This window comes from Gorilla gorilla, chromosome 1 (genome assembly GCF_029281585.2).
Source record: "Gorilla gorilla gorilla isolate KB3781 chromosome 1, NHGRI_mGorGor1-v2.1_pri, whole genome shotgun sequence".
Classification (NCBI taxonomy): Eukaryota; Metazoa; Chordata; class Mammalia; order Primates; family Hominidae; genus Gorilla; species Gorilla gorilla.
The window spans coordinates 102,088,556-102,108,558 of NC_073224.2; the positions used below are offsets into that span (position 1 = coordinate 102,088,556).

Consider the following 20,003-nt stretch of genomic DNA (forward strand, 5'->3'; position numbering starts at 1 on the left):
AGCTATTTTTTGCTTTTGGAGGCATGGCTAAATTGATTACAGCTACAGACCAGGCTGTGCAACTGCCCAGATCCTTTGAAAATTGGGCACAGAGTCTCCTGTAAGTCACAGAAGCTGAAAAAACACAGCCGTCCTCGAACAAAAGAGGAAAATGAGGTCAGAAAAGGAAAGTTCACACAGACTTGGTTCTTTTCACTTTGTGAAAAGGCCAACCAATGTACTGAGAAACACTAGATTGTTTTAATGGGGACCCTTGTGGGAAACGAGGAGAAAGCATTGTGAACTTCAACCACATTGAAACTTCACACAGGCTAGCCTTTGTCAGCCTGTGGGATAAAGAGAGAAATAGCTTCTAAAAGAGAGAGTAGGGAATGGATCCACCCATATGCATTCCTTCCAAGTCGGTTATAGATTATAGTACCTTTGAAAAACATTCTTTTCTGCTTCTCACACATTTTGTAAGACCTGATGAGCCAAAAATGTTACTGACAGATTCCTTCCATTCTGGGACCTCAACTGCTAGACTGGGTTCTCTGGCAACTAGAATTACTGTTTGACATATAGGATTCGGTTGTTGGCTTTAATAAGTTCATCATCTCTTTCCATGAGTGGTGGTCAGGGCGGCGCAGGGCACAGCATGCAGGCAGAGGGCGATGGTCTCTGACGGGAGTCCGCTTGCAGAACGATGGGGCTGACTCCCGCTGCCTGCTGAAGAGCCAGGGGAGTAGTGAGTCTCTGAATTCCCCCTATGCTCACAAGCCAACCAAGAAGCCTAGCGAAGAGGATTTTAAAATGCATTGGGAGAATGTTGGAATGTGCAGGGAATTCCCTGCTTATTTCCCAAACAGTCAAGTATGCACCCAGAGGATTAGGAGAGAGAAAGTGAGTCCCACCATTCTTGGGGCTCAGCAGAGCCTGCTTCCTTGCCCACCCTCCCCCGGGCTCCCCTGGCATGGACCTACTGAGCAGACTAGGATCGCTGTTCCAGAAAATCCCAAGGGTCTGCTGCGGGCTCACTTAAAATCCTGGTTTTGATCCAGCAGAAGTGGTGTTGTCTTTAAAATCTCTGCATGATGGTGAATTCATGAGCCTCCTGGTGAAGGCAGGAAGGAACCGATTCCTTGTGCTGAGTCATAGCCTAAACCTTGAGGTGAAAAAGCCCAAGTGTAGAGCAAGCACAGTCACTGAGTGCACGTGTTCGTGCCAACCTGGGTACCCTCTGTGAAACAAGCCCTGGGGAAAGGTATTGCCTCTTCATTCGATTATTTTCAGGAACACTCTCAGCCACTGGCAGGTGTTCCATCTGCACCCCAGCTGATGGCCTACCTTCTTTCCTCCCAGGCCTGCTGGTCTAGAGCTGGCAGTGGGATGGAGACCTGCCTGAGGGAGAGAGGGCGCGTGTGTGCTGGCCCCTCTGTCTTCCGCTGCACAGCTTGGCAGGTGATCAGGTGCTTATTTGTTGGTTAAACCCCCCAAAGCCTCGGCGCCACCCAGCATCCTTCTCCATTGAAACTGGCTAGCTCAGCCTCCCAGAGGTCAGCTGCAGAGCACAACCCAAGAGGCACTTCAGACCCCTCTGTGGGTCAGGACATCAGAGTCCTGACAGATTTCAACAGATTTTTGTGGCTTGGTCGTGACCAGCCAGAGAGCTCAAGTTCCCACTCCACTCCCAGGAAACTACCCCCGTGGCCGCCAGGCGTGTTGAGTCTCTCGTCTTGCCTCTTAATGATATGTTCTTTCCCCTCTGGTCCTCTTGATGTCCCCCCACAGGGTGCAGGCTGCACTGCCCTTGTGGTGGCCGTGGTGGCCCGAAAGCTGGAACTCACCAAAGCGGAGAAGCACGTTCATAACTTCATGATGGACACTCAGCTCACCAAGCGGGTAAGATGCCACGCAGCCATGTCTTATGGGGGACTTAAGGCCACAGTGGAAGCCAATCAGAAAGCAAATGGTCCAATGGGTGCAGTGGCTCACGCCTGTAATCCCAACACTTTAGGAGGCTGAGGAGGGTCGATCACAAGGTCAGGAGATCAGGACCATCCTGGCTAATACGCTGAAACCCCATCTCTACTAAAAATACAGAAAATTAGCTGGGCATGATGGCACACACCTGTAGTCCCAGCTACTCAGGAGGCTGAGGCAAGAGAATTGCTTGAACCTGGGAGGCGGAGGTTGCAGTGAGCCGAGATCGCACTACTGCACTCCAGCCTGGGTGACAGAGAGAGATTCCGTCTCAAAAAAAAAAAAAAAAAAAAAAAAGAAGGAAGGAAGCAAATGGTCATGTCGTATGGGTTTGCACCAGGCTTTTAAAGGGTGTGTTTGAGGGAACCCCAGACACAAAATGGAAACAGCATCTTCATACGCCGGGTTCCTGTCTTCTGTTCGATCACTGTGCATGGTTCAGGCAGCCAAATAATTTTCCTGGTAATTTAATTAATAGCCTACAATGGTATAACCTGCCCCTTTGCCTGATGATACCAAATAAATCACAGTATGAGGCAATGTTTTTTGTTTATGCTCAAATATTTTCAGGATTCTCATTAGGAAGGGCAAAACTATATTGAAAATATACCTAAAACTATAAAAGTATATTGAAAATGTACCTAAGTCTAATCCTTTAAAAAAATTATTTGAAGAATCATTCTACGCTGGGAGCGGCGGCTCACGCCTGTAATCTCAGCACTTTGGGAGGCTGAGGCGGGCGGATCATGAGGTCAAGAGATCGAGACCATCCTGGCCAACATGTGAAACCCCGTCTCTACTAAAAATACAAAAATTAGCTGGGTGTGGTGGCAGTCACCTGTAATCCCAGCTACTCAGGAGGCTGAGGCAGGAGAATCACTTGAACCCAGGAAGCGGAGGTTGCAGTGAACCGAGATCGCGCCACTGCACTCCAGCCTGGGCGACAGAGCGAGACTCCATCTCAAAAAAAAAAAGAATCATTCTAGTAGAGCCCACATTCCTAAATAAAATTGTTCATCAAAACATCATCATCCAATTTTTCCCTTTTGGGTTTTCCGGGTAACGTTTCTCACTTGAACCATTATGGAAGTGGTTATGGAAGATGAAAATCTGAAAATATGCAGGAATGGGTAGACCATTTAGCTGCTGAAAGTTGGACACCCCACTGAATTGTCTGAGATGAAAAGGCCCACTTAGAATAGACAGATACAAGCCTTCCAGAATAACAGCAGGCCAAATGGGCAAGGCAGGAGCTGTTTATTCAAGGACAGCTTTTATGGAAAATTCTTTAGAACTACAGCCTGAAGGAAGGTCAGTAAGATGATTTCCTGCAAGACTGTCCTCTTTCTGAGACAAGACAGAATTAAAACCCTGTGCTCGTGTCTCGGCCTCCATAGTCTTTTTCATTTAGGACTGAAGTAGGTTAAGGGACCCATGAGCAACCAAATTTTGATTTGGGTTTTTGAAAGCTAGAGAAAATATTCAGTGATTAATGTTGCACAGCAGCAAAAATGTGTTAGAAATAGAGACAACGGCAGGAAGGAAGAACAAAAAGAGAGAGAGAGAATGACAGAGGGAGCTGCGAGCGAGCTCTTGGGGAAGGCAGTGGGAGAGTGTGCAGCGGCCAAGGCCTCTCCAGTTTCTCAGCAGAATTATTTATGGTGTTTGATTGTTTGGTCTTTGATTACATTTATTGGATTCTGTAAAGAGCCTTAACAGACATTAAAAGGAACTGGTACAGGCAAATATTCTTATGTTGTTGACATTCAAGTGTTTGTACTTGATACATCATGGCCCTGAGCTATCAGCTGCACCAAAAAAAGCCATGATTTGTCACATCACGATGGCAGTGATTGAAGGCTGTTATCACAGTAAGGCCTGCCGGGAACCCTGCCACTTGGCCACTCTCTTTCAGCCCCCTCTAATAATGGGTGCAAAAGTCATGCTCAGTATTGAGGAAATTATTCAAGTTATTGAAACACCTAAATGCAAATCCACTTGCATCTATTTTCCTGAAGCAATTTACTGAGGTTTCACTGAATTGAAACTACGTGCCGGAGTGAGGGCAGGGAGATGTTTTGCCTCCAAAGCCTTCTCATAAGCTGTTTACCAAGAGTAGAGACATTAGCAGTCTCTCTGTTTATTCTGGTTTTCTTTTTCAAGCCAAGAATATTCTTTGTATTTGGTGTTATTCCTTTGTCCTCTCCATTTTTCACCAAGTAGATCAGACGCTAGAGGAAAATAAAGCTGAGGAAAGCCAGCTCCTTTGTATGCCAGGAAAATAAACAATTTTTCTGCAATATAATTGTAGAAGATGAGACTGTGGTTGCTAATTTTAATCTTTCAAAAATGATTCCCTAACATCCTCCTCAATTCCACTTCTTGAAAAGTAGGACTGAAAATCAAATCAACAAATATTTATTGCTCATCCATGAATCTAAGGTAGCTTTTTAATCGAATAACATCTCACTTTTCTGAGAACACTTAAATCTGTTGAAATGTCTCTTTAATATCTAATATCTTTTCTCAGGGAAATAAACAACACAGGAGGGATGGTTCTTACAGAGAGAAGGTTTTCAAAGCTGGCAGGACTAGAACTTCTGAAGGTTCTTTTACATAACCTTAATTGAAATGAAACTGGATGTGTGCATCCTTGGCCTGCTCTGGTTTGAGCTGACTTTGACCTGCTCACAAGAGAACCCCACCTTTCTTCCCCTGGGGATGCCTGGCCTGCCCTCTGTCCTCTTGAAATGGTCCATTGTATCCAGCTGGAGTGGCTCATTGGTCAAGAAGATGCTAAGCAGCCGGGAGTGGTGGCTCACGTCTGTAATCCCAGCACTTTGGGAGGCCGAGGTGGGTGGATCATGAGGTCAGGAGTTCGAGACTAGCCTGACCAACATGGTGAAACCCTGACTCTACTAAAAATACAAAAATTAGCGGGGCGTGGTGGCACACACCTGTAATCCCAGCTACTCAGGAGGCTGAGGCAGGAGAATTGCTTGAATCTGGGAGGCAGGGTTTACAGTGAGCCAAGATCCCACCACTGCACTCCAGCCTGGGCAACAGAGCAAGACTCCGTCAAAAAAAAAAAGAAAGACTCACTCTCAGACATGATCATTAGAAGCTCTTGGCCGGGCGCGGTGGCTCATGCCTGTAATACCAGCACTTTGGGAGGCCAAGGCAGATGGATCAGGAGGTCAGGAGATTGAGACCTTCCTGGCTAACACAGTGAAACGCTGTCTCTACTAAAAAAAAAATCCAAAAAAATTAGCCGGACGTAGTGGCACGTGCCTGTACTCCCAGGTACTCAGGAGGCTGAGGCAGGAGAATTGCTTCAACCTGGGAGGCGAAAGTTGCAGTGAGCCAAGATCGTGCCACTGCACTCCAGCCTGGGCAACTGAGTGAGACTCCGTCTCAAAAAAAAAAAAAAAATGCTAAGCTCAGTCTATTCATAACATCTCAGTAATTCTCAGAGAAAGATCCAACATGAAGGAGTTGACTGTGGCATAATTGCAACCTCTTCGGAGTGGGCAATTAGTAGATTTGACAGATAAAAGCAGTCTCTTACCGGTATATGCAACCTTGATGCTTCAAAGACCTACGCAAAACGAAAAAAGGAATTGTAGCTATTAATCATAGAAAATACTCAAATTGTTCTAGTATTTATTCATCCTGTCTTGCTCTAAAGACTGCAGCCTAGCCTTTGCCATGAGAGCCAGCACTATTTTTATTTATTTATTTGTAGGGAGGGAAGAGGGTCTGATAGCACTGGGTAAGAACTCAATTTCTGGTTTTCTTGAATCCCATGCTTATCTTCTTTCCTTGTATGACTTATCAACTCTGGCAGCAACGTCATTTCTGTATTTAATTCAATCAGATCTTCCCACACTGACTTCGCAGTGTCACTGCCATTGTTATTCTGTAATTATAACTTATTGCTAACCTCTGGGCTACTAGATAATATTTAAGTACATGATTCACAGAGGTACTGGAAGAAAGATACTAGAGCCCCATCTTTTCTGCCACTTAGTGTTTTCATGTCCCCATCTTTCTGTTTTATGTAGCTAGACAGATCCATCACAGAGGCCACTCCCTGGGTGCCACACTCTGTACTCTGGGGGCACCAAGATGGGTAAGAGGTGGTCCTTACCTCCATCCTTAACCTCTGGTGGCTGACTGCCCTCAGAGAGCACTTCTTTTTATAAGAGGTAGAGTGGGCCGGGCGCGGTGGCTCACGCCTGTAATCCCAGCACTTTGCGAGGCCGACGTGGGCGGATCACTTGAGGTCAGGAGTTCAAGACTAGCCTGGCGAATATGGTGAAACCCCGTCTCTACTAAAAATACAAAAAATTAGCCAGGCATGGTGGTGGGTGCCTGTAATCCCAGCTTCTCGGGAGGCTGAGGCAGGAGAATTGCTTGAACCCAGGAGGCGGAGGTTACAGTGAGCTGAGATCACGCCACTGCACTCCATCCTGGGTGACAGAGTGAGACTCCATCTCAAAAAAAAAAAAAAAAAGGAAAGAAAAAGAAAAAAAAGGCAGAGTGGGCTGCTATGGACACACTTGGCTTGGGAGGCACCATGGACCGGAGATATTTTCTTTGCGGTACCTACTCTCCACATCAAGCCACAGTGAGCAGAACCTTCAGACAGCACAGTGTGCTGAGGATCCTATCTCCTTCTTGCTGCAAGGGTTTCTTGCCCCAAGTAGCTCATCCAAGTACACTCCCCCATGAATTCAATGAATAAGACCAAAACTAAACCCACAACTTCCCTAAACTAGTTCCTTCTCCTAACTTCCCTGGTGTGCTCCTGACGTCGTGTTCTTCCAGACGCCAGGCCTAAAGACTTAGCCCCATTTCTGACTCCTCTGGACCCTGGACCCCACAGGGGTCTGAGCACTTTCTGTGTCTGATTTCACCTTGCCGTGGCTGTTCACGCATGCCCGCCTCTCCAGGGCCTCTGCCCCGCCACTCTTGAAGCCGCCATCTTCTGTTTTGCACTATCACAGCAGCCTGCTACCTGCTCTCCTCACTTCGGCCTCCCTTACCCCAGTCATCCTGCACTCTGCTTCCCCATGGATCTCCTTAGACTCTCAGGCTTAGCTCTGAACATATTACTTCCTGCTCAAAAACCTTTAAGTAGTTCCCCCACCTACTATCTCCTGAATGACACTGAAGAAAACTTTTCTTTAATTACAAGCATATGCCAAAGTTTGATCATAATCTTGCTAGAAGAAAATTTTCTTCAGCAGGCTAATTCAAAGATTACTCTTAGTAGTGGTATTTCATAGGAAAAACAATGGTAGTCATTGTTATGCCAGATATAGAAGGTTTAGCTAAAGACTGCTAATGGACAGCTGGTTGGGCTCAACAGTGGATTTCCAGAACAAGTCTTCATGTCTTTACAATTGATCAGATAATCAATAGGGCAGTTATCAGGAATGCTAATTCTCCCCAGAAGAGGATTATAAATTACATCACGCACAAGGTTCTGTCCCAGACAGATTGGGTGCAGGTTTTCTTTAGCAATAGTCACAGAAACAATGTGCGTTTAAGCTGGAAGGACCCTTAGGGAAGAGCCACTCCAACCCACATGAGAAGACGAAGGCCCAGAAAGGGGCGAGGGTGGGCCCCCGGCCTGTGCAAGATCCACTTTGCTCTCAGACCATCAGGCAGGCAGCTTTAGGGCGGTCAGTTCCTTGGAACTCAGCATAGGGTTAGGGTCCCAGACCTGCTGAAGAGAAAAGCCAGCTTAACTCCACCCTAACTGAGTATCACATAAATAGCATTATAGACTTATCCACCACCCATTACCATATTGCTACAGGGAGAACCTCAAGCTCCAACTTTGAACAACGGAAATACATCTCCTCTCTCTCTACCCAATTTCCTGCCAGCCAGAGAGGTGGAGCTCCCAGTTCTAAGTGGTCAGTGAGGGCCTCTGGGTGAGGCAGGCAGAGAAGCCTGCAAAGGGAGTGTGGAATAGAACAGGGGGAGGAAAAAGAGGAGGTGCAAGCAGGGTGATGAAAGAGAGGGCAGCCGGGGAAGCCAGAGCAAGTCTGCGGGGTGGTGATGAGTGGAGAGTGGGCTTGGCAAATGGGAAAGAGGAACCAGCCCCCTTCTCTAGTCCTGTGTGTAATGGACACCTTCAGTCAAGGGCTGGCTTGCAGGTTCTCCAATAGTGATCTGATCATCACTCAGCCTAATTTCAACCTGTGTAACTCCTTGAAGTTACAGTCATGCACTGCATAACAAGTTTCAGTCAATGATGGTGCACATATACCAAGGTGGTCTCAGAAGGCTATAACAGAGCTGAAAAATTCCTCTCCCCTAGTGATTTGTGTTACAGTTGCCTACAGTACAGGAATGTGCCATACAGGCTTGTAGCCTAGGAGCGATAGGCTATACCATACAGCCTAGGTGTGTAGTAGGCTGTACCATCTAGGTTTGTTTAAGTACACTCTGTGATGTTCACACAGTGAAGAAATTGTCCAAGATGTGTGTATTTAAATCACACCCACCGGCCAGGCCTCCCTTTCCCCGTCTCCAACCTCCAAGTAGAATACTTCCCTGGCAAGGGTTCCTGGCAGCATAATGGGCATGCTAGTGATTTCTTCTCTGGGGGGCTCTGCTAATGGGACCCCTGGAATTTCCCAGGGCTCCTGGGGCTGCTGGAGGCTTAGGGTTTCCAAGAAAGGTGCTCCTTTCATCCCCCTTGTACTCCTGCCCCAAGCATTCTTGCTGCAACCGACAGCCCCTCTGTAATAGCAAGTAGCAGGTTACCTGGGCAGAGAGGTGGCCAGAGCAAGTCATTGACATGGGATGCTGTGGCCAAGAGCTCAAGGAAGAGATGTGTGTTCTGTTGTATGTTTTCTTGCGGGCTGGGGAAATTAGAGGGAAGGAAGCTGACATTTATTGGAAGGAGAGAATATTAACAAAGGTACCATGTATTGAGGCATATGGCCAGGATCTGTGCTAATGTTTTAAGTATATTCTCATTTAATCAACACAGTAATCCCATTTCACAGATGCAGGTAGTACTTGCATCACTCTCTAGCCCTGGACCCTGCTTTGTTGTTGTGGTTTTTTAAGCGCTTGTTACCTGATGCTATAATACAAACTGCATACCGTCTTCTCCGCAGGATTGTAAGTTCCGTAAGCGCAGGAATGTTATTGATTTGTTCACTGTGGTACTGTCACTTGCTACAACAATGTCTGGCCCATCATAGGTGCTCATTAATTGTTCCTCAAATGTATGAATAAAGAGAGTCTCAGAGAGTTCAGTAGTGGGTCCAAGGTGGAGCTCATGATCACGTCTATTTATCAAGTTTTTCTGAGGGTTAATGAAACAGTGCAGACATACGTGCTTAGCACAAAGCCTGGCACGTAGTAAGCACTCAGTATATGTTAGCTGTCACCATAATTTGCAAGGTCTTCATTGGACCACTTTCTTGCCCAGGCCCATTAATCTTAGAGCCTTTCCTAAAGTAGATCATAGAGCCCACTGTCTGGCCCCAATCAGAGTGAAAGCAATTTTTTGGTAGAGAGTTTTTGGGCTTGCAGAAAACAATCAGCCAATTTGTTTATGGGTTTTGGAGGCAGGACAGCTGGACTTGCATTCACAAAGGGTCCTCTCCTAACCATCCCCAAACCCATCCGATTGTGGCCAACCTTGAGCCACTCTTTCTGGCTTGCTGCTTTCATCTTAAGCCCTGCCCTCTCGCACTGCTGCACCCTGAGAGCATCTTTTGGCCCTGGTGCCTCTGCCCACCAGGAGAGGTCAGGTGGTACCCAAGCCTCCATCAAGGAAGGGTGCATGGAGCCCTTCGGAGGCTCGGCAAATCTGAGGAAGGGCACATGACCTCATGTGCTCCCGACCCCAACAATGCTTAGATCAATCAGCCAGGTGAACTGGAGGGAGACCCTGGCCACAATAGCATTTACTGTCCACCTGGGAAAGCACAGTGCAGTTAAAAGCCTATTTCTTTTTTTCTCGCAGATATTGATCTACTTAGCTTTGTGCCAGGCTGTTTGCTGGTAATTAATTTCAGAGTCAGTGCAAGGGCTGGCAGTTAACATCACTTTCCCGAATGCACAGAGGCCTCCCTCCAAACTCATAAAGATGATGTGACTGCCTCTCTCAGCTACCCTGGCCGTGCTGTGACTTCAGTATCTTACATTTGGGCTGATGTTAAGTGCAGGACCTGGACTCCGTGTTCTGTCACATTGCTAAGTGAGGGCCATGATGATTTAAAAAAAAAAAAATCCAATGTTCTTTCCAGTTCCTTGATCCTGGAAAACAGGAAATGATTTTGTTTGTCTTTCCTTCAGTCCACATGAAAACCTTCTGCTCTTCCTGGACGTGGCTCTTGTTTTGACTTTGCCATTAGCTAGCTGTGTGATTCTGGCTCTCACATCCCATCTCTGAAGTGGTTTCCTCGTATGTTCAATGAGGGGTTTGAGCTAGATGATATTAACTAATATCTGTATGGTACTTTACATTTTATGTAGCATTCACACCCACACTGACTCAGTTTGCCATTAATAATTGTCTAGTCTTGGTCTGTGTCTTGGTTTCTTCATCTGTAAAATGTGGATAATGTTAGCACCTCCCTGATGGGGTTGTGGTGAGGATTAAAGGAGCTTAGACATATGAAGTACACAGACCTGTGGCTGCACCTGGTAGATGTTAAGTGTTGCCCCCAGCACCATCATCACTGCCTCATAGCAGCCCTCTTTATTTTTCCCATCTTACAGATAATGAAGCATTTGCTCCCAAACTGCTTAATAATTGACAGAGCAGGGATTCACCTGCAGACTTTCCAGTTTCCTTGAGGCTTTCCTAAGAGGCTAAGTGCGTAGGGAAACTGAAGAAATGACACATCCGATTGCCTCCTCTCCCTGCAAGAGGAGGGCAGTAGTATTAAATGTGTGCTCTGCAGAGAGCAAGGCTTCCCTTCCGTGCCGCCTTCTTTGCCAGGAGGCTGCTGTTCACTCTAGTTCCCTGAGCAGAAGCCCAGAGACCACAATGTCCTCTCCTGGACATCCACCGTTTCCAACTTTCCACCACAACCTGCTTCCTTTCAGGCAAGAAAGTACCAGAGGCGGGCAGTTAAGTCATTTAAAACTATTTTCACAGCGGATCTTTACTGAATTTTTAAAAAGCAATATTTATGTCCCTTAGACATTTCTGAGAAGACTTAGCTGTTCTTTTAAAAACATCACTTCAGCGCCAATGAAAAATATAATCCAGCCTTAGTAATAAATTTTTAAAACATACACACACAAAAGTTATCAGCCTGCAAAACAATGTTTCCTAGCCTTCCCACACGTCTCAGTATTTTAACAACGTCCCATCTGTTGATGTCAGTCTGAAGAAGCAGGTCTATATTCTCTAATTTTATTAAAATCCTTTCTGGCTAGTAACCTGATTTCTATTAGGCTGGCCTACTTATTTCCAGGCCCCAGGCCTGTGGACCCATGCCAGTCTGCATGGCTGACAGAAATGGGGATGGTTAATCAAAAATCTGCTTAGCATGTGCTTAATAAGGAATGTTTTCTCTTGCTCTTGTTACTAATTGCTGAAGATGTCTGTGTTTGGATTAAAACTTTGTCCCCTGCCATCTGGATGCCATTGATATGTCTCAGCTCAGTCATGAGCCTGGTGATATCAGTGGTTTCCATGTCGACGGATGACAGCGTCATATGTTGAAACGTGTGATTGCGGTGCACAGTGAAGGAGCCAGCCCTGGGGAAGAGGAAGCTCTGGTTTCACACCTAAATATCTTCACTGATTTTCAGACATTGCTCTGAAATTATTTCTTTTTTGTGCCAATTACATTTACATGTACAATTGCAGTGCAAATGTTTTTGGCCATTTGGGAAAGGAGACAATGGGCTCGTTGGTACCTATAGTTCCAATCAGTGGGAAAGACATCTTCTCAAAGAAGTCTTTTAAAATCTCCAGCTGATAGGAAATCTGTTTACTCTCTGAACCCAAGCAATGTACCGTATACATGAAGTGGCAATCTCAGGCAAAGCTCGGAAGTCTGCATGTAAGGGCAGCAATGGTATATTGCTAGCTATTTTCTGAGGGGACCCCGGGACTCAAGGTCTCGCTCATGCAGCCTGTCTAAATATAGCATCAGCAACAGCAGTCAAGAGATAGTATTGAAATAATCAAGAAGAAAGAAAGAAAGAAGGAAGGAAGGAAGCAAGGAAGGAGAAAGAAAGAGAGAAAGAAAGAAAAAGAAAGAAAGGAAGGAAGGAAGGAAGAAAGAGAAAGAAAGAAAGAAAGAAAAAGAAAGAAAGGAAGGAAGGAAGAAAGAGAAAGAAAGAAAGAAAAGAAAGAAAGAAAGAAAGAAAGAAAGAAAGAAAGAAAGAAAGAAAGAAAGAAAGACCCTCCAACTTCAAGCTCTGGTCTGCAGTGTCCAACACAAGATTAAGAACAGATGAATTTTAATCACCTTTTTTTTTCCTTTTTTTTTTTTTTTTGGAGATGGAGTTTCACTCTTGTTGCCAAGGCTGGAGTATGGTGTGATCTCAGCTCACAGCAACCTCTGCCTCCCAGGTTCAAGCAGTTCTCTTGCCTCAGTCTCCAAAGTAGCTGGTACTACAGGCATGTGCCACCATACCTGGCTAATTTTGTATTTTTTGTAGAGACGGGTTTCACCATGTTGTCCAGGCTGGTCTCGAACTCCTGACCTCAGGTGATCCACCCGCCTCGGCCTCCCAAAGTTCTGAGATTACAGGCGGGAGCCACCGTGCCCGGCCTTAATCATCTTTTCTAGGAGTTCCGTGATTTTGGTTAAGAAACTAGATCATTGCAAAATCGTTTCCTTATGAGGTAGACTACAGTAGCAACCACAAAAATGAACCTAAGAAAATGAACCTGATAGCAGCCTACTTTATTTATTCTTCCTTAGATCAAGAATGCTGCAGCCAATGTCCTTCGGGAAACATGGTTAATCTATAAACACACAAAGCTGCTAAAGAAGATTGACCATGCCAAAGTGAGGAAACACCAGAGGAAGTTCCTCCAAGCTATCCACCAGTGAGTATGCCAGAGCGGTTCAGCCATCAGATGACCAGATTGGGAGTGGCGGGACTCCTACAACTCTGTCAGTAGCACAGAAGAAATCCATTCTGTTCCACTCAACAAGTGGAGTGGTGAACTGGGTCTGATCACTCACTCACTGCACCAGCCACATGCCAGGAATTGGGCAGGCTGCTATGGAAGGTAAAAACTAGAGTAAGAACCTCTAAGAGTTTTCACATTCTACATACACACACACACACACACACACACACACACACACACACCCCACGCACACCACACATCACACACACCATACACACCACACACAAACACCACACACACACACACCCCACACACACCACACATCGCACACACCATACACACCACACACAAACACCACACACACACACCCCACACACACCTCACAAACCATACACACCACACACACCACATACCACATATCACACACACCATACACACCACAAACACCACACACACACCCCACACACACCATGCACACCACATACCACACACACACCACACACCACACATCACACACACCATACATACCACACACAAACACCACACACACACACCACACACACCTCACACACACCATACACACCAGACACACACCACACATCACACACACACACTACACACACACACCACACACCCCCCACACACCACACATATACACACCACACACATTACACACACCACACACACACCATACATATGACACACATCACAAACACAACACACACACACCACACACATACACACCACACACTACACACACACACCCCAACAGCAGACACACACACAGCACACACACCACACAAACCACAGACACAAACCACACACACACAAACCACACACCAAACGCACCACACACACCATCCACACCACACACACCCCCTATACATCACACACACAACACACATGCCCCCTACACACCACACACACACCAAACACACCACACACACCCACACACAAACCACACACACCACAAACCCCACACACATACCACACACATTACACGCACTACACACACACCACACACACACCACACACACCACAAACACACCCTTACACACACCACACTCAACACACACAACACACACACACCACCACACACCACACACAGCACACACACACCATACCACACACACACAAACCACACACACACCACATGACCCCACATGCACACCACATGCCCCCACACACATCACACATGCCCCCACACACACCACACACACAAACCACACACACCACATGCCCCAAACACACACCACACACGCCCCCACACACAACACAAATACACACTCACCACACACACCACACACACACCACATACACACCACACACACCCCATACACACACCAAACACACCACACACACATGCCCCCACACACCGCACAAACCACACACACCCACACACACCCAAACCACACACCAAACACGTCACACACACACAAACCACACATACCACACACCCCACACATTACACGCACCACACGCACACACCACACATATGGCACACACCACACACACTACAAACACACCCATACACACCACACACACACCACACACACCCCATACACACAACACACACAAACACCATACCACACACACACAAACCACACACACCACATACCCCCACACACACCACATGCCCCCCACACACATCACACACACAAACCACACACACACCACATGCCCCCAAACACACACCACACACACGCCCCCACACACAACACACACACGCAACACACATAACACACCACACAAACCACACACAAAATCCACACACATGCCACACACAGAACACACACCACACACACACAGAGCACACATACACACACACACACCATGCATTGCAACTCAAATCAAAACAAACCGTGGCTGATGCTTTCTGTGATGGAGGAGTTTTTAAAAGTATAGTGGAAAAGCACAGGATGAAAACATTCATTCTGATGGAGAGGTTTAGGGAATCCCTGAAAAGCTGAGAATAAGGCACTCAACATGGAAGGCGCAGCCCAGGCATAGAGGCAGGGAAATGATCTGGGAATAGCAAGAAACCAGTGACGGAAGGTGAGCATGCATGGAGACAAGAGTTTGCTTTCTGGGGGGATGTGACAAGCCCCTGGAAAGTAAAAGCCTCAGTTGTTCCCCAGGTTCACGGTCCCCATGCTGGGTTCCAAAATCAGAGGCAGTGGTAGGGCTGGAGTATCTGCTGGTGGGGCTAAACCTTTGCATGGACTTGAAGGGCTTGCCTGTTACCATTCTTCCCCACAGGTTGAGGAGCGTCAAGATGGAACAGAGGAAGCTGAGTGACCAAGCCAACACCCTGGTGGACCTTTCCAAGGTGAGTGGCAGCGTCTGGAGACATCCCCTAGAACACGCAGACACTGAGTCTTCTCAGGCTCACCTGTGAGTCCTGGCTGGGTTCGCACTGGACAGCGCGGGACCAGGCAAGCAAAGAAAAATTTCTGCTTGGTTCAAAAATACCTAGGCTCAAGTTTGTTTCATTTGCAATCTACCGGTATGTCTTGTGGGCTTTTGAAACTTGGTGTTTGTTTCTTAAGTGAAATCGCTCAGGTGTGTCTCTGCGTGAAATTAATGAGCTGACTAAACCTTTTCCGTGTCATTTTATGAGCTGCACATTGAGGGACTCCTGAGGTTGGGCTTGAGTTTGTACGGCTGTGAAGCATGCTAGCAAGGACCAGACGGTAACGATGGCCATGGTAACTGCCCAGGTCACACCGGTTTGCTGTAATACTTGGAAGTTCATTTTTGTGCATCCTCCAGTCCTTAACCAACTAGCTTTTCTGGCCTCAAATTGGTGGCAGTGATGTGTGTGTGGGGGGGTGCATTTCTTTACTTCTCAAGAGGCAGATAGCCTACGAGGAACATGAAGATACCCAAAAAGAGAGCCCTCTTTTGAGAGCCCTAGGGTGTAAGGCTCGCCATCACTCTGCCACTCTGTTTCTGGCCCTGAGCTGCCATAAATACTGTAAGGAAACTCCTCTTGCAAATCACCCAGGTGAGGGAGCCAAAGGCCGCACTGCTGGCAGAGCTGAGAGTCGGTGCCACTGAAGAAAGGGCCTCCCCCTCCTCAGCCCCCTCTCCTCATTGCCTCTTGATAGGAATTGTATATTAAGTGTACAGCCCAGGGCCAGGCTGGCAGAACATTCCAGCAGATGTCAATTATCATAATGGAACACATTCCCTGGGTAAGCAAGAGAAACTCCCTCAGGCACATTAAGCACCTTTTGAAAAGAGTGCAATCAGAGAAATCACTAGTTGTCGGGCCACGTGCAGGTGCCTTGTTTAATAAAGGGATTGAACCAAAGAAAGGGCCTTCTAAACCTGTGAGGACTTCAATGGGGGAGTAAGTGGCTTGGCACATTTGGGGAGAAGCCTCCAGGCCTGCGTGCCTTTGGAGGAGGGCGTTCACGTGGAGTGCAGGGTGGTTCCTAGGAGCCTGGGGTGGGAGTGGAACGTGGGCATGCAGGAGAGAACTCCCTCAGGTTTTTGGGTGTGTTGGTTTTAATATCAGAAACCCGCTGGGACTAGGTTTAAAAATGGAGAAATCTATTCTAAGGATATAAGGGAGTCTCATTCCAGGCAAAACCTCAAAGGAGACATGTGGCCAGACTGCAGGAAGGAACTGACTCGAACTAGACCTGGGAAGCCCCCACAACCAGGAGGTCTCTCACCATTTCTTCTCTGTCCTTCTGTTCAAGTGACTGCTTCAGTTCTCTCTCCCTCTCCGTCTCTCTCTTCCTCTCCCTTTCCCTGTCTCTCTCTTCATCTCCGTCTCCCTGTCTCTCTCTTCCTCTCCCTTTCCCTGTCTCTCTCTTCCTCTCCCTCTCTCTTCTTCTCTTTCTCTCCCTCTCTGCCTCCTGTCCCCGCGACAGACTGTAACAGGCTCCAATTCAGAGAGTACATATAATAGTTTTAGCCACAGGTAAAGACTAATTGGCCCCCTACTAGTCTTAATTCTAAATTCTCAGAATAGAAGAAATGATTGGCCAATTTGGGCCACGTATCCACCCTGGGACCAATCAGCATTGGCCAGGAAGAGGGTCATATGGAGGAAACAGGGCTAGGGGCCCACCTGTGAGCTTCAGGAATAGCCCAACAAAATGCCCCAGGATGTTTCTTCCATGAGTAGCAGTATTTCCTGTTTCTCCTCTCACCTTGCAGGACACACTGTGACTGATATTCCCTGGGGACATCAGGCAAACCAAACTTTCTTTTTTTTTTTTTAATTTTATTATTATTACACTTTAAGTTTTAGGGTACATGTGCACAATGTGCAGGTTAGTTACATATGTATACATGTGCCGTGTTGGTGTGCTGCACCCATTAACTCGTCATTTAACATTAGGTATATCTCCTAATGCTATCCCTCCCCCCTCCCCCCACCCCACAACAGTCCCCGGAGTGTGATGTTCCCCTTCCTGTGTCCATGTGATCTCATTGTTCAATTCCCACCTATGAGTGAGAACATGCGGTGTTTGGTTTTTTGTCCTTGCGATAGTTTGCTGAGAATGATGGTTTCCAGTTTCATCCATGTCCCTACAAAGGACATGAACTCATCATTTTTTATGGCTGCATAGTATTCCATGGTGTATATGTGCCACATTTTCTTAATCCAGTCTATCATTGTCGGACATTTGGGTTGGTTCCAAGTCTTTGCTATTGTGAATAGTGCCACAATAAACATACGTGTGCATGTGTCTTTACAGCAGCATGATTTATAATCCTCTGGGTATATACCCAGTAATGGGATGGCTGGGTCAAATGGTATTTCTAGTTCTAGATCCCTGAGGAATCGCCACACTGACTTCCACAATGGTTGAACTAGTTTACAGTCCCACCAACAGTGTAAAAGTGTTCCTATTTCTCCACACCCTCTCCAGCACCTGTTGTTTCCTGACTTTTTAATGATCGCCATTCTAACTGGTGTGAGATGGTATCTCATTGTGGTTTCGATTTGCATTTCTCTGATGGCCAGTGATCATGAGCATTTTTTCATGTGTTTTTTGCCTGCATAAATGTCTTCTTTTGAGAAGTGTCTGTTCATATCCTTCGCCCACTTTTGGGCAAACCAAACTTTCAAGCCTGCATTTCTGCAGTGCCACCCACGGCCTCTTGGAGAGATGGGGCCCACGGAGCAGACCGGGTGAAGCGAACCCCTCAGTGAACTGGAAAGCCACTCCTGTGAATTGGGTGGGGGAACTAAGCCGTAAATAACCCAGGAGCAAGTTACCTGGAAAGAAAGAGTGTGCAGGAAAGGGTTAAGGGAAAAATCTGCAGAACCCCCGTGGGGAGATCTGGGGAGGAGATGAACTCTGACATTCGCCCAGTCTTTGTCTTTTCCTCCCAGGAGACTCACCCAAGGTCCTGGCAGCAGCTTAGCACACTTCACACTGGTCCATATTCCCCCTGGCATCCTGTCACCAAGCAACGGAACAGGGGGAGACAATAACGCCGTGTTCTCTCTCTTTTCTGTCTTTGTGCTGTAGCCTCCCAAGTCAGCGCCTTCCCACTCCTGCCCTTTGGTCCTCTCTAAATTAAGAATATGGCATGTGGCCTCCACATATTACGTCTGTACTGAATTGCTGTCCTATAGGCTGGCAGAGCTGGGAGGGCTTGGAGTCTTTCCCCGATTGCTTCAATTACTTCAATTGAAATATAAAAATAATTCCTACCATCGGAGGCTCAGGTGATCGAATAAGATGATATCTGTGAAAATGCTTTGTAAACTATAAAGGTTTTGCAATTGGTAGTTCGATTATCAATATAGATGAGGAAACCAAGATCCAAGGGAACAAAGTGGCCATCCCATGGTCAGGCAGTTGGTGAGCACCAGCGCGGGGGCCACAACCCAGGGGCCTGGACTCTGAGTCCAGAGCTCATCAGGGTGCCCCTGCAGTCAAATGAAATGGGTGATTTTGCACATTCCGGGAAGAATGTTTGCCTCAAGGAGGTTCTGTCATGTTGATTAATAAAGGGAGTACTTTCACTTCTGAAGTCACCCTGTCCTCCAAGGGCATCCACGACACGGTGTCCTGCTCTGGCAACAGCAGAGCTCATGGGAGCAGGGCCATCTCCATGCCACCTTGTGACCTTTCCTTATGCTGCCTCAGTGAATTTCCTCGTGGGGCCTGTAGTCTGCTGGGGAGGCCTCACTGCATTTTGTGCCCCTGCTCCCCTTCATTCTTCTCTGGCTTCTCACATCTTCTTTTACTCTTCTTTTTTCCTCTCACCTTACTTGCTGCTGCTTTGGTCCCTGGGGCATAAATCATTTCCATATCTTCCTAGAGTAACCTGAAATTTCACGTGAAATAGGATTGGGGTGTCACTGGCAGATCATCAGAAACCCAAAGAGCCACAGTACCTCAGGGATGACCAAGCAACCACCGGCCTGGCCCTCTGCATTGCCGCCCCAGGAGCCTCACTCCCTGACACATGGGAGACTGAAGACGCTTGTGAATCTCGTTCCCAAGTCTGATGGACACAGCCAAGATGGCATTTGCTAATTTGCTGGGAGAAAAATATCTGTTGCATAGACTGGGACTCTGCAGACCAACAAGGGGACCACAGGATGTTGGGGAAGGAGCACTGGTAATTGGCTGGCACCCCTGGAACACGGGGAGTCAGTGCTGAGTGCAGGAGGGGTACTGGGGAGCTCTGAGGGGAGCACCCTCAGGACCCCTGCCAAGGAGTGAGGGAAGCAGGATTGGTCAGGGGGAGGGTTTGAACTGTGATACAGTCAACAAAGACCTCAGCCCTTCAGAGTGGCCCTTCAGGGATGTCCCACCCTGAGGCATTGTGGATCAGGCAGGCGAAGGGCCACACCTCAGCAAGGCAGCCCCCTTTGGCTAAGCACTGTGCCTGAGAGTTAATTCACTTTACATCCTGTCTGCTGGGTTAAAATAGAGGTTGGGAGATGGGCAATAACTCCTAACTGTGTACAGTTATTATT

At 47.1% G+C, this 20,003-nt stretch overlaps 1 protein-coding gene across 6 annotated transcripts in view; it reads left to right on the forward strand.

The window, feature by feature from the left end:
* Positions 1–20,003, forward strand: part of KCNN3 (potassium calcium-activated channel subfamily N member 3) — a 172,963-nt gene that overhangs the window by 142,299 nt on the left and 10,661 nt on the right. For 4 of the 6 annotated variants that reach the window (XM_055360651.2, XM_019023215.4, XM_019023219.4 and 1 more), the window contains 3 exons: positions 1,771–1,881; positions 12,888–13,015; positions 15,302–15,371. In XM_055360651.2, coding sequence (XP_055216626.2) covers positions 1,771–1,881; positions 12,888–13,015; positions 15,302–15,371 — 309 coding nt within the window. Of the gene's footprint in view, positions 1–1,770; positions 1,882–12,887; positions 13,016–15,301; positions 15,372–19,339; positions 19,643–20,003 lie in introns of those variants that run through there. The other 2 variants (XR_010129493.1, XM_063694648.1) reach the window with 2 other exon arrangements.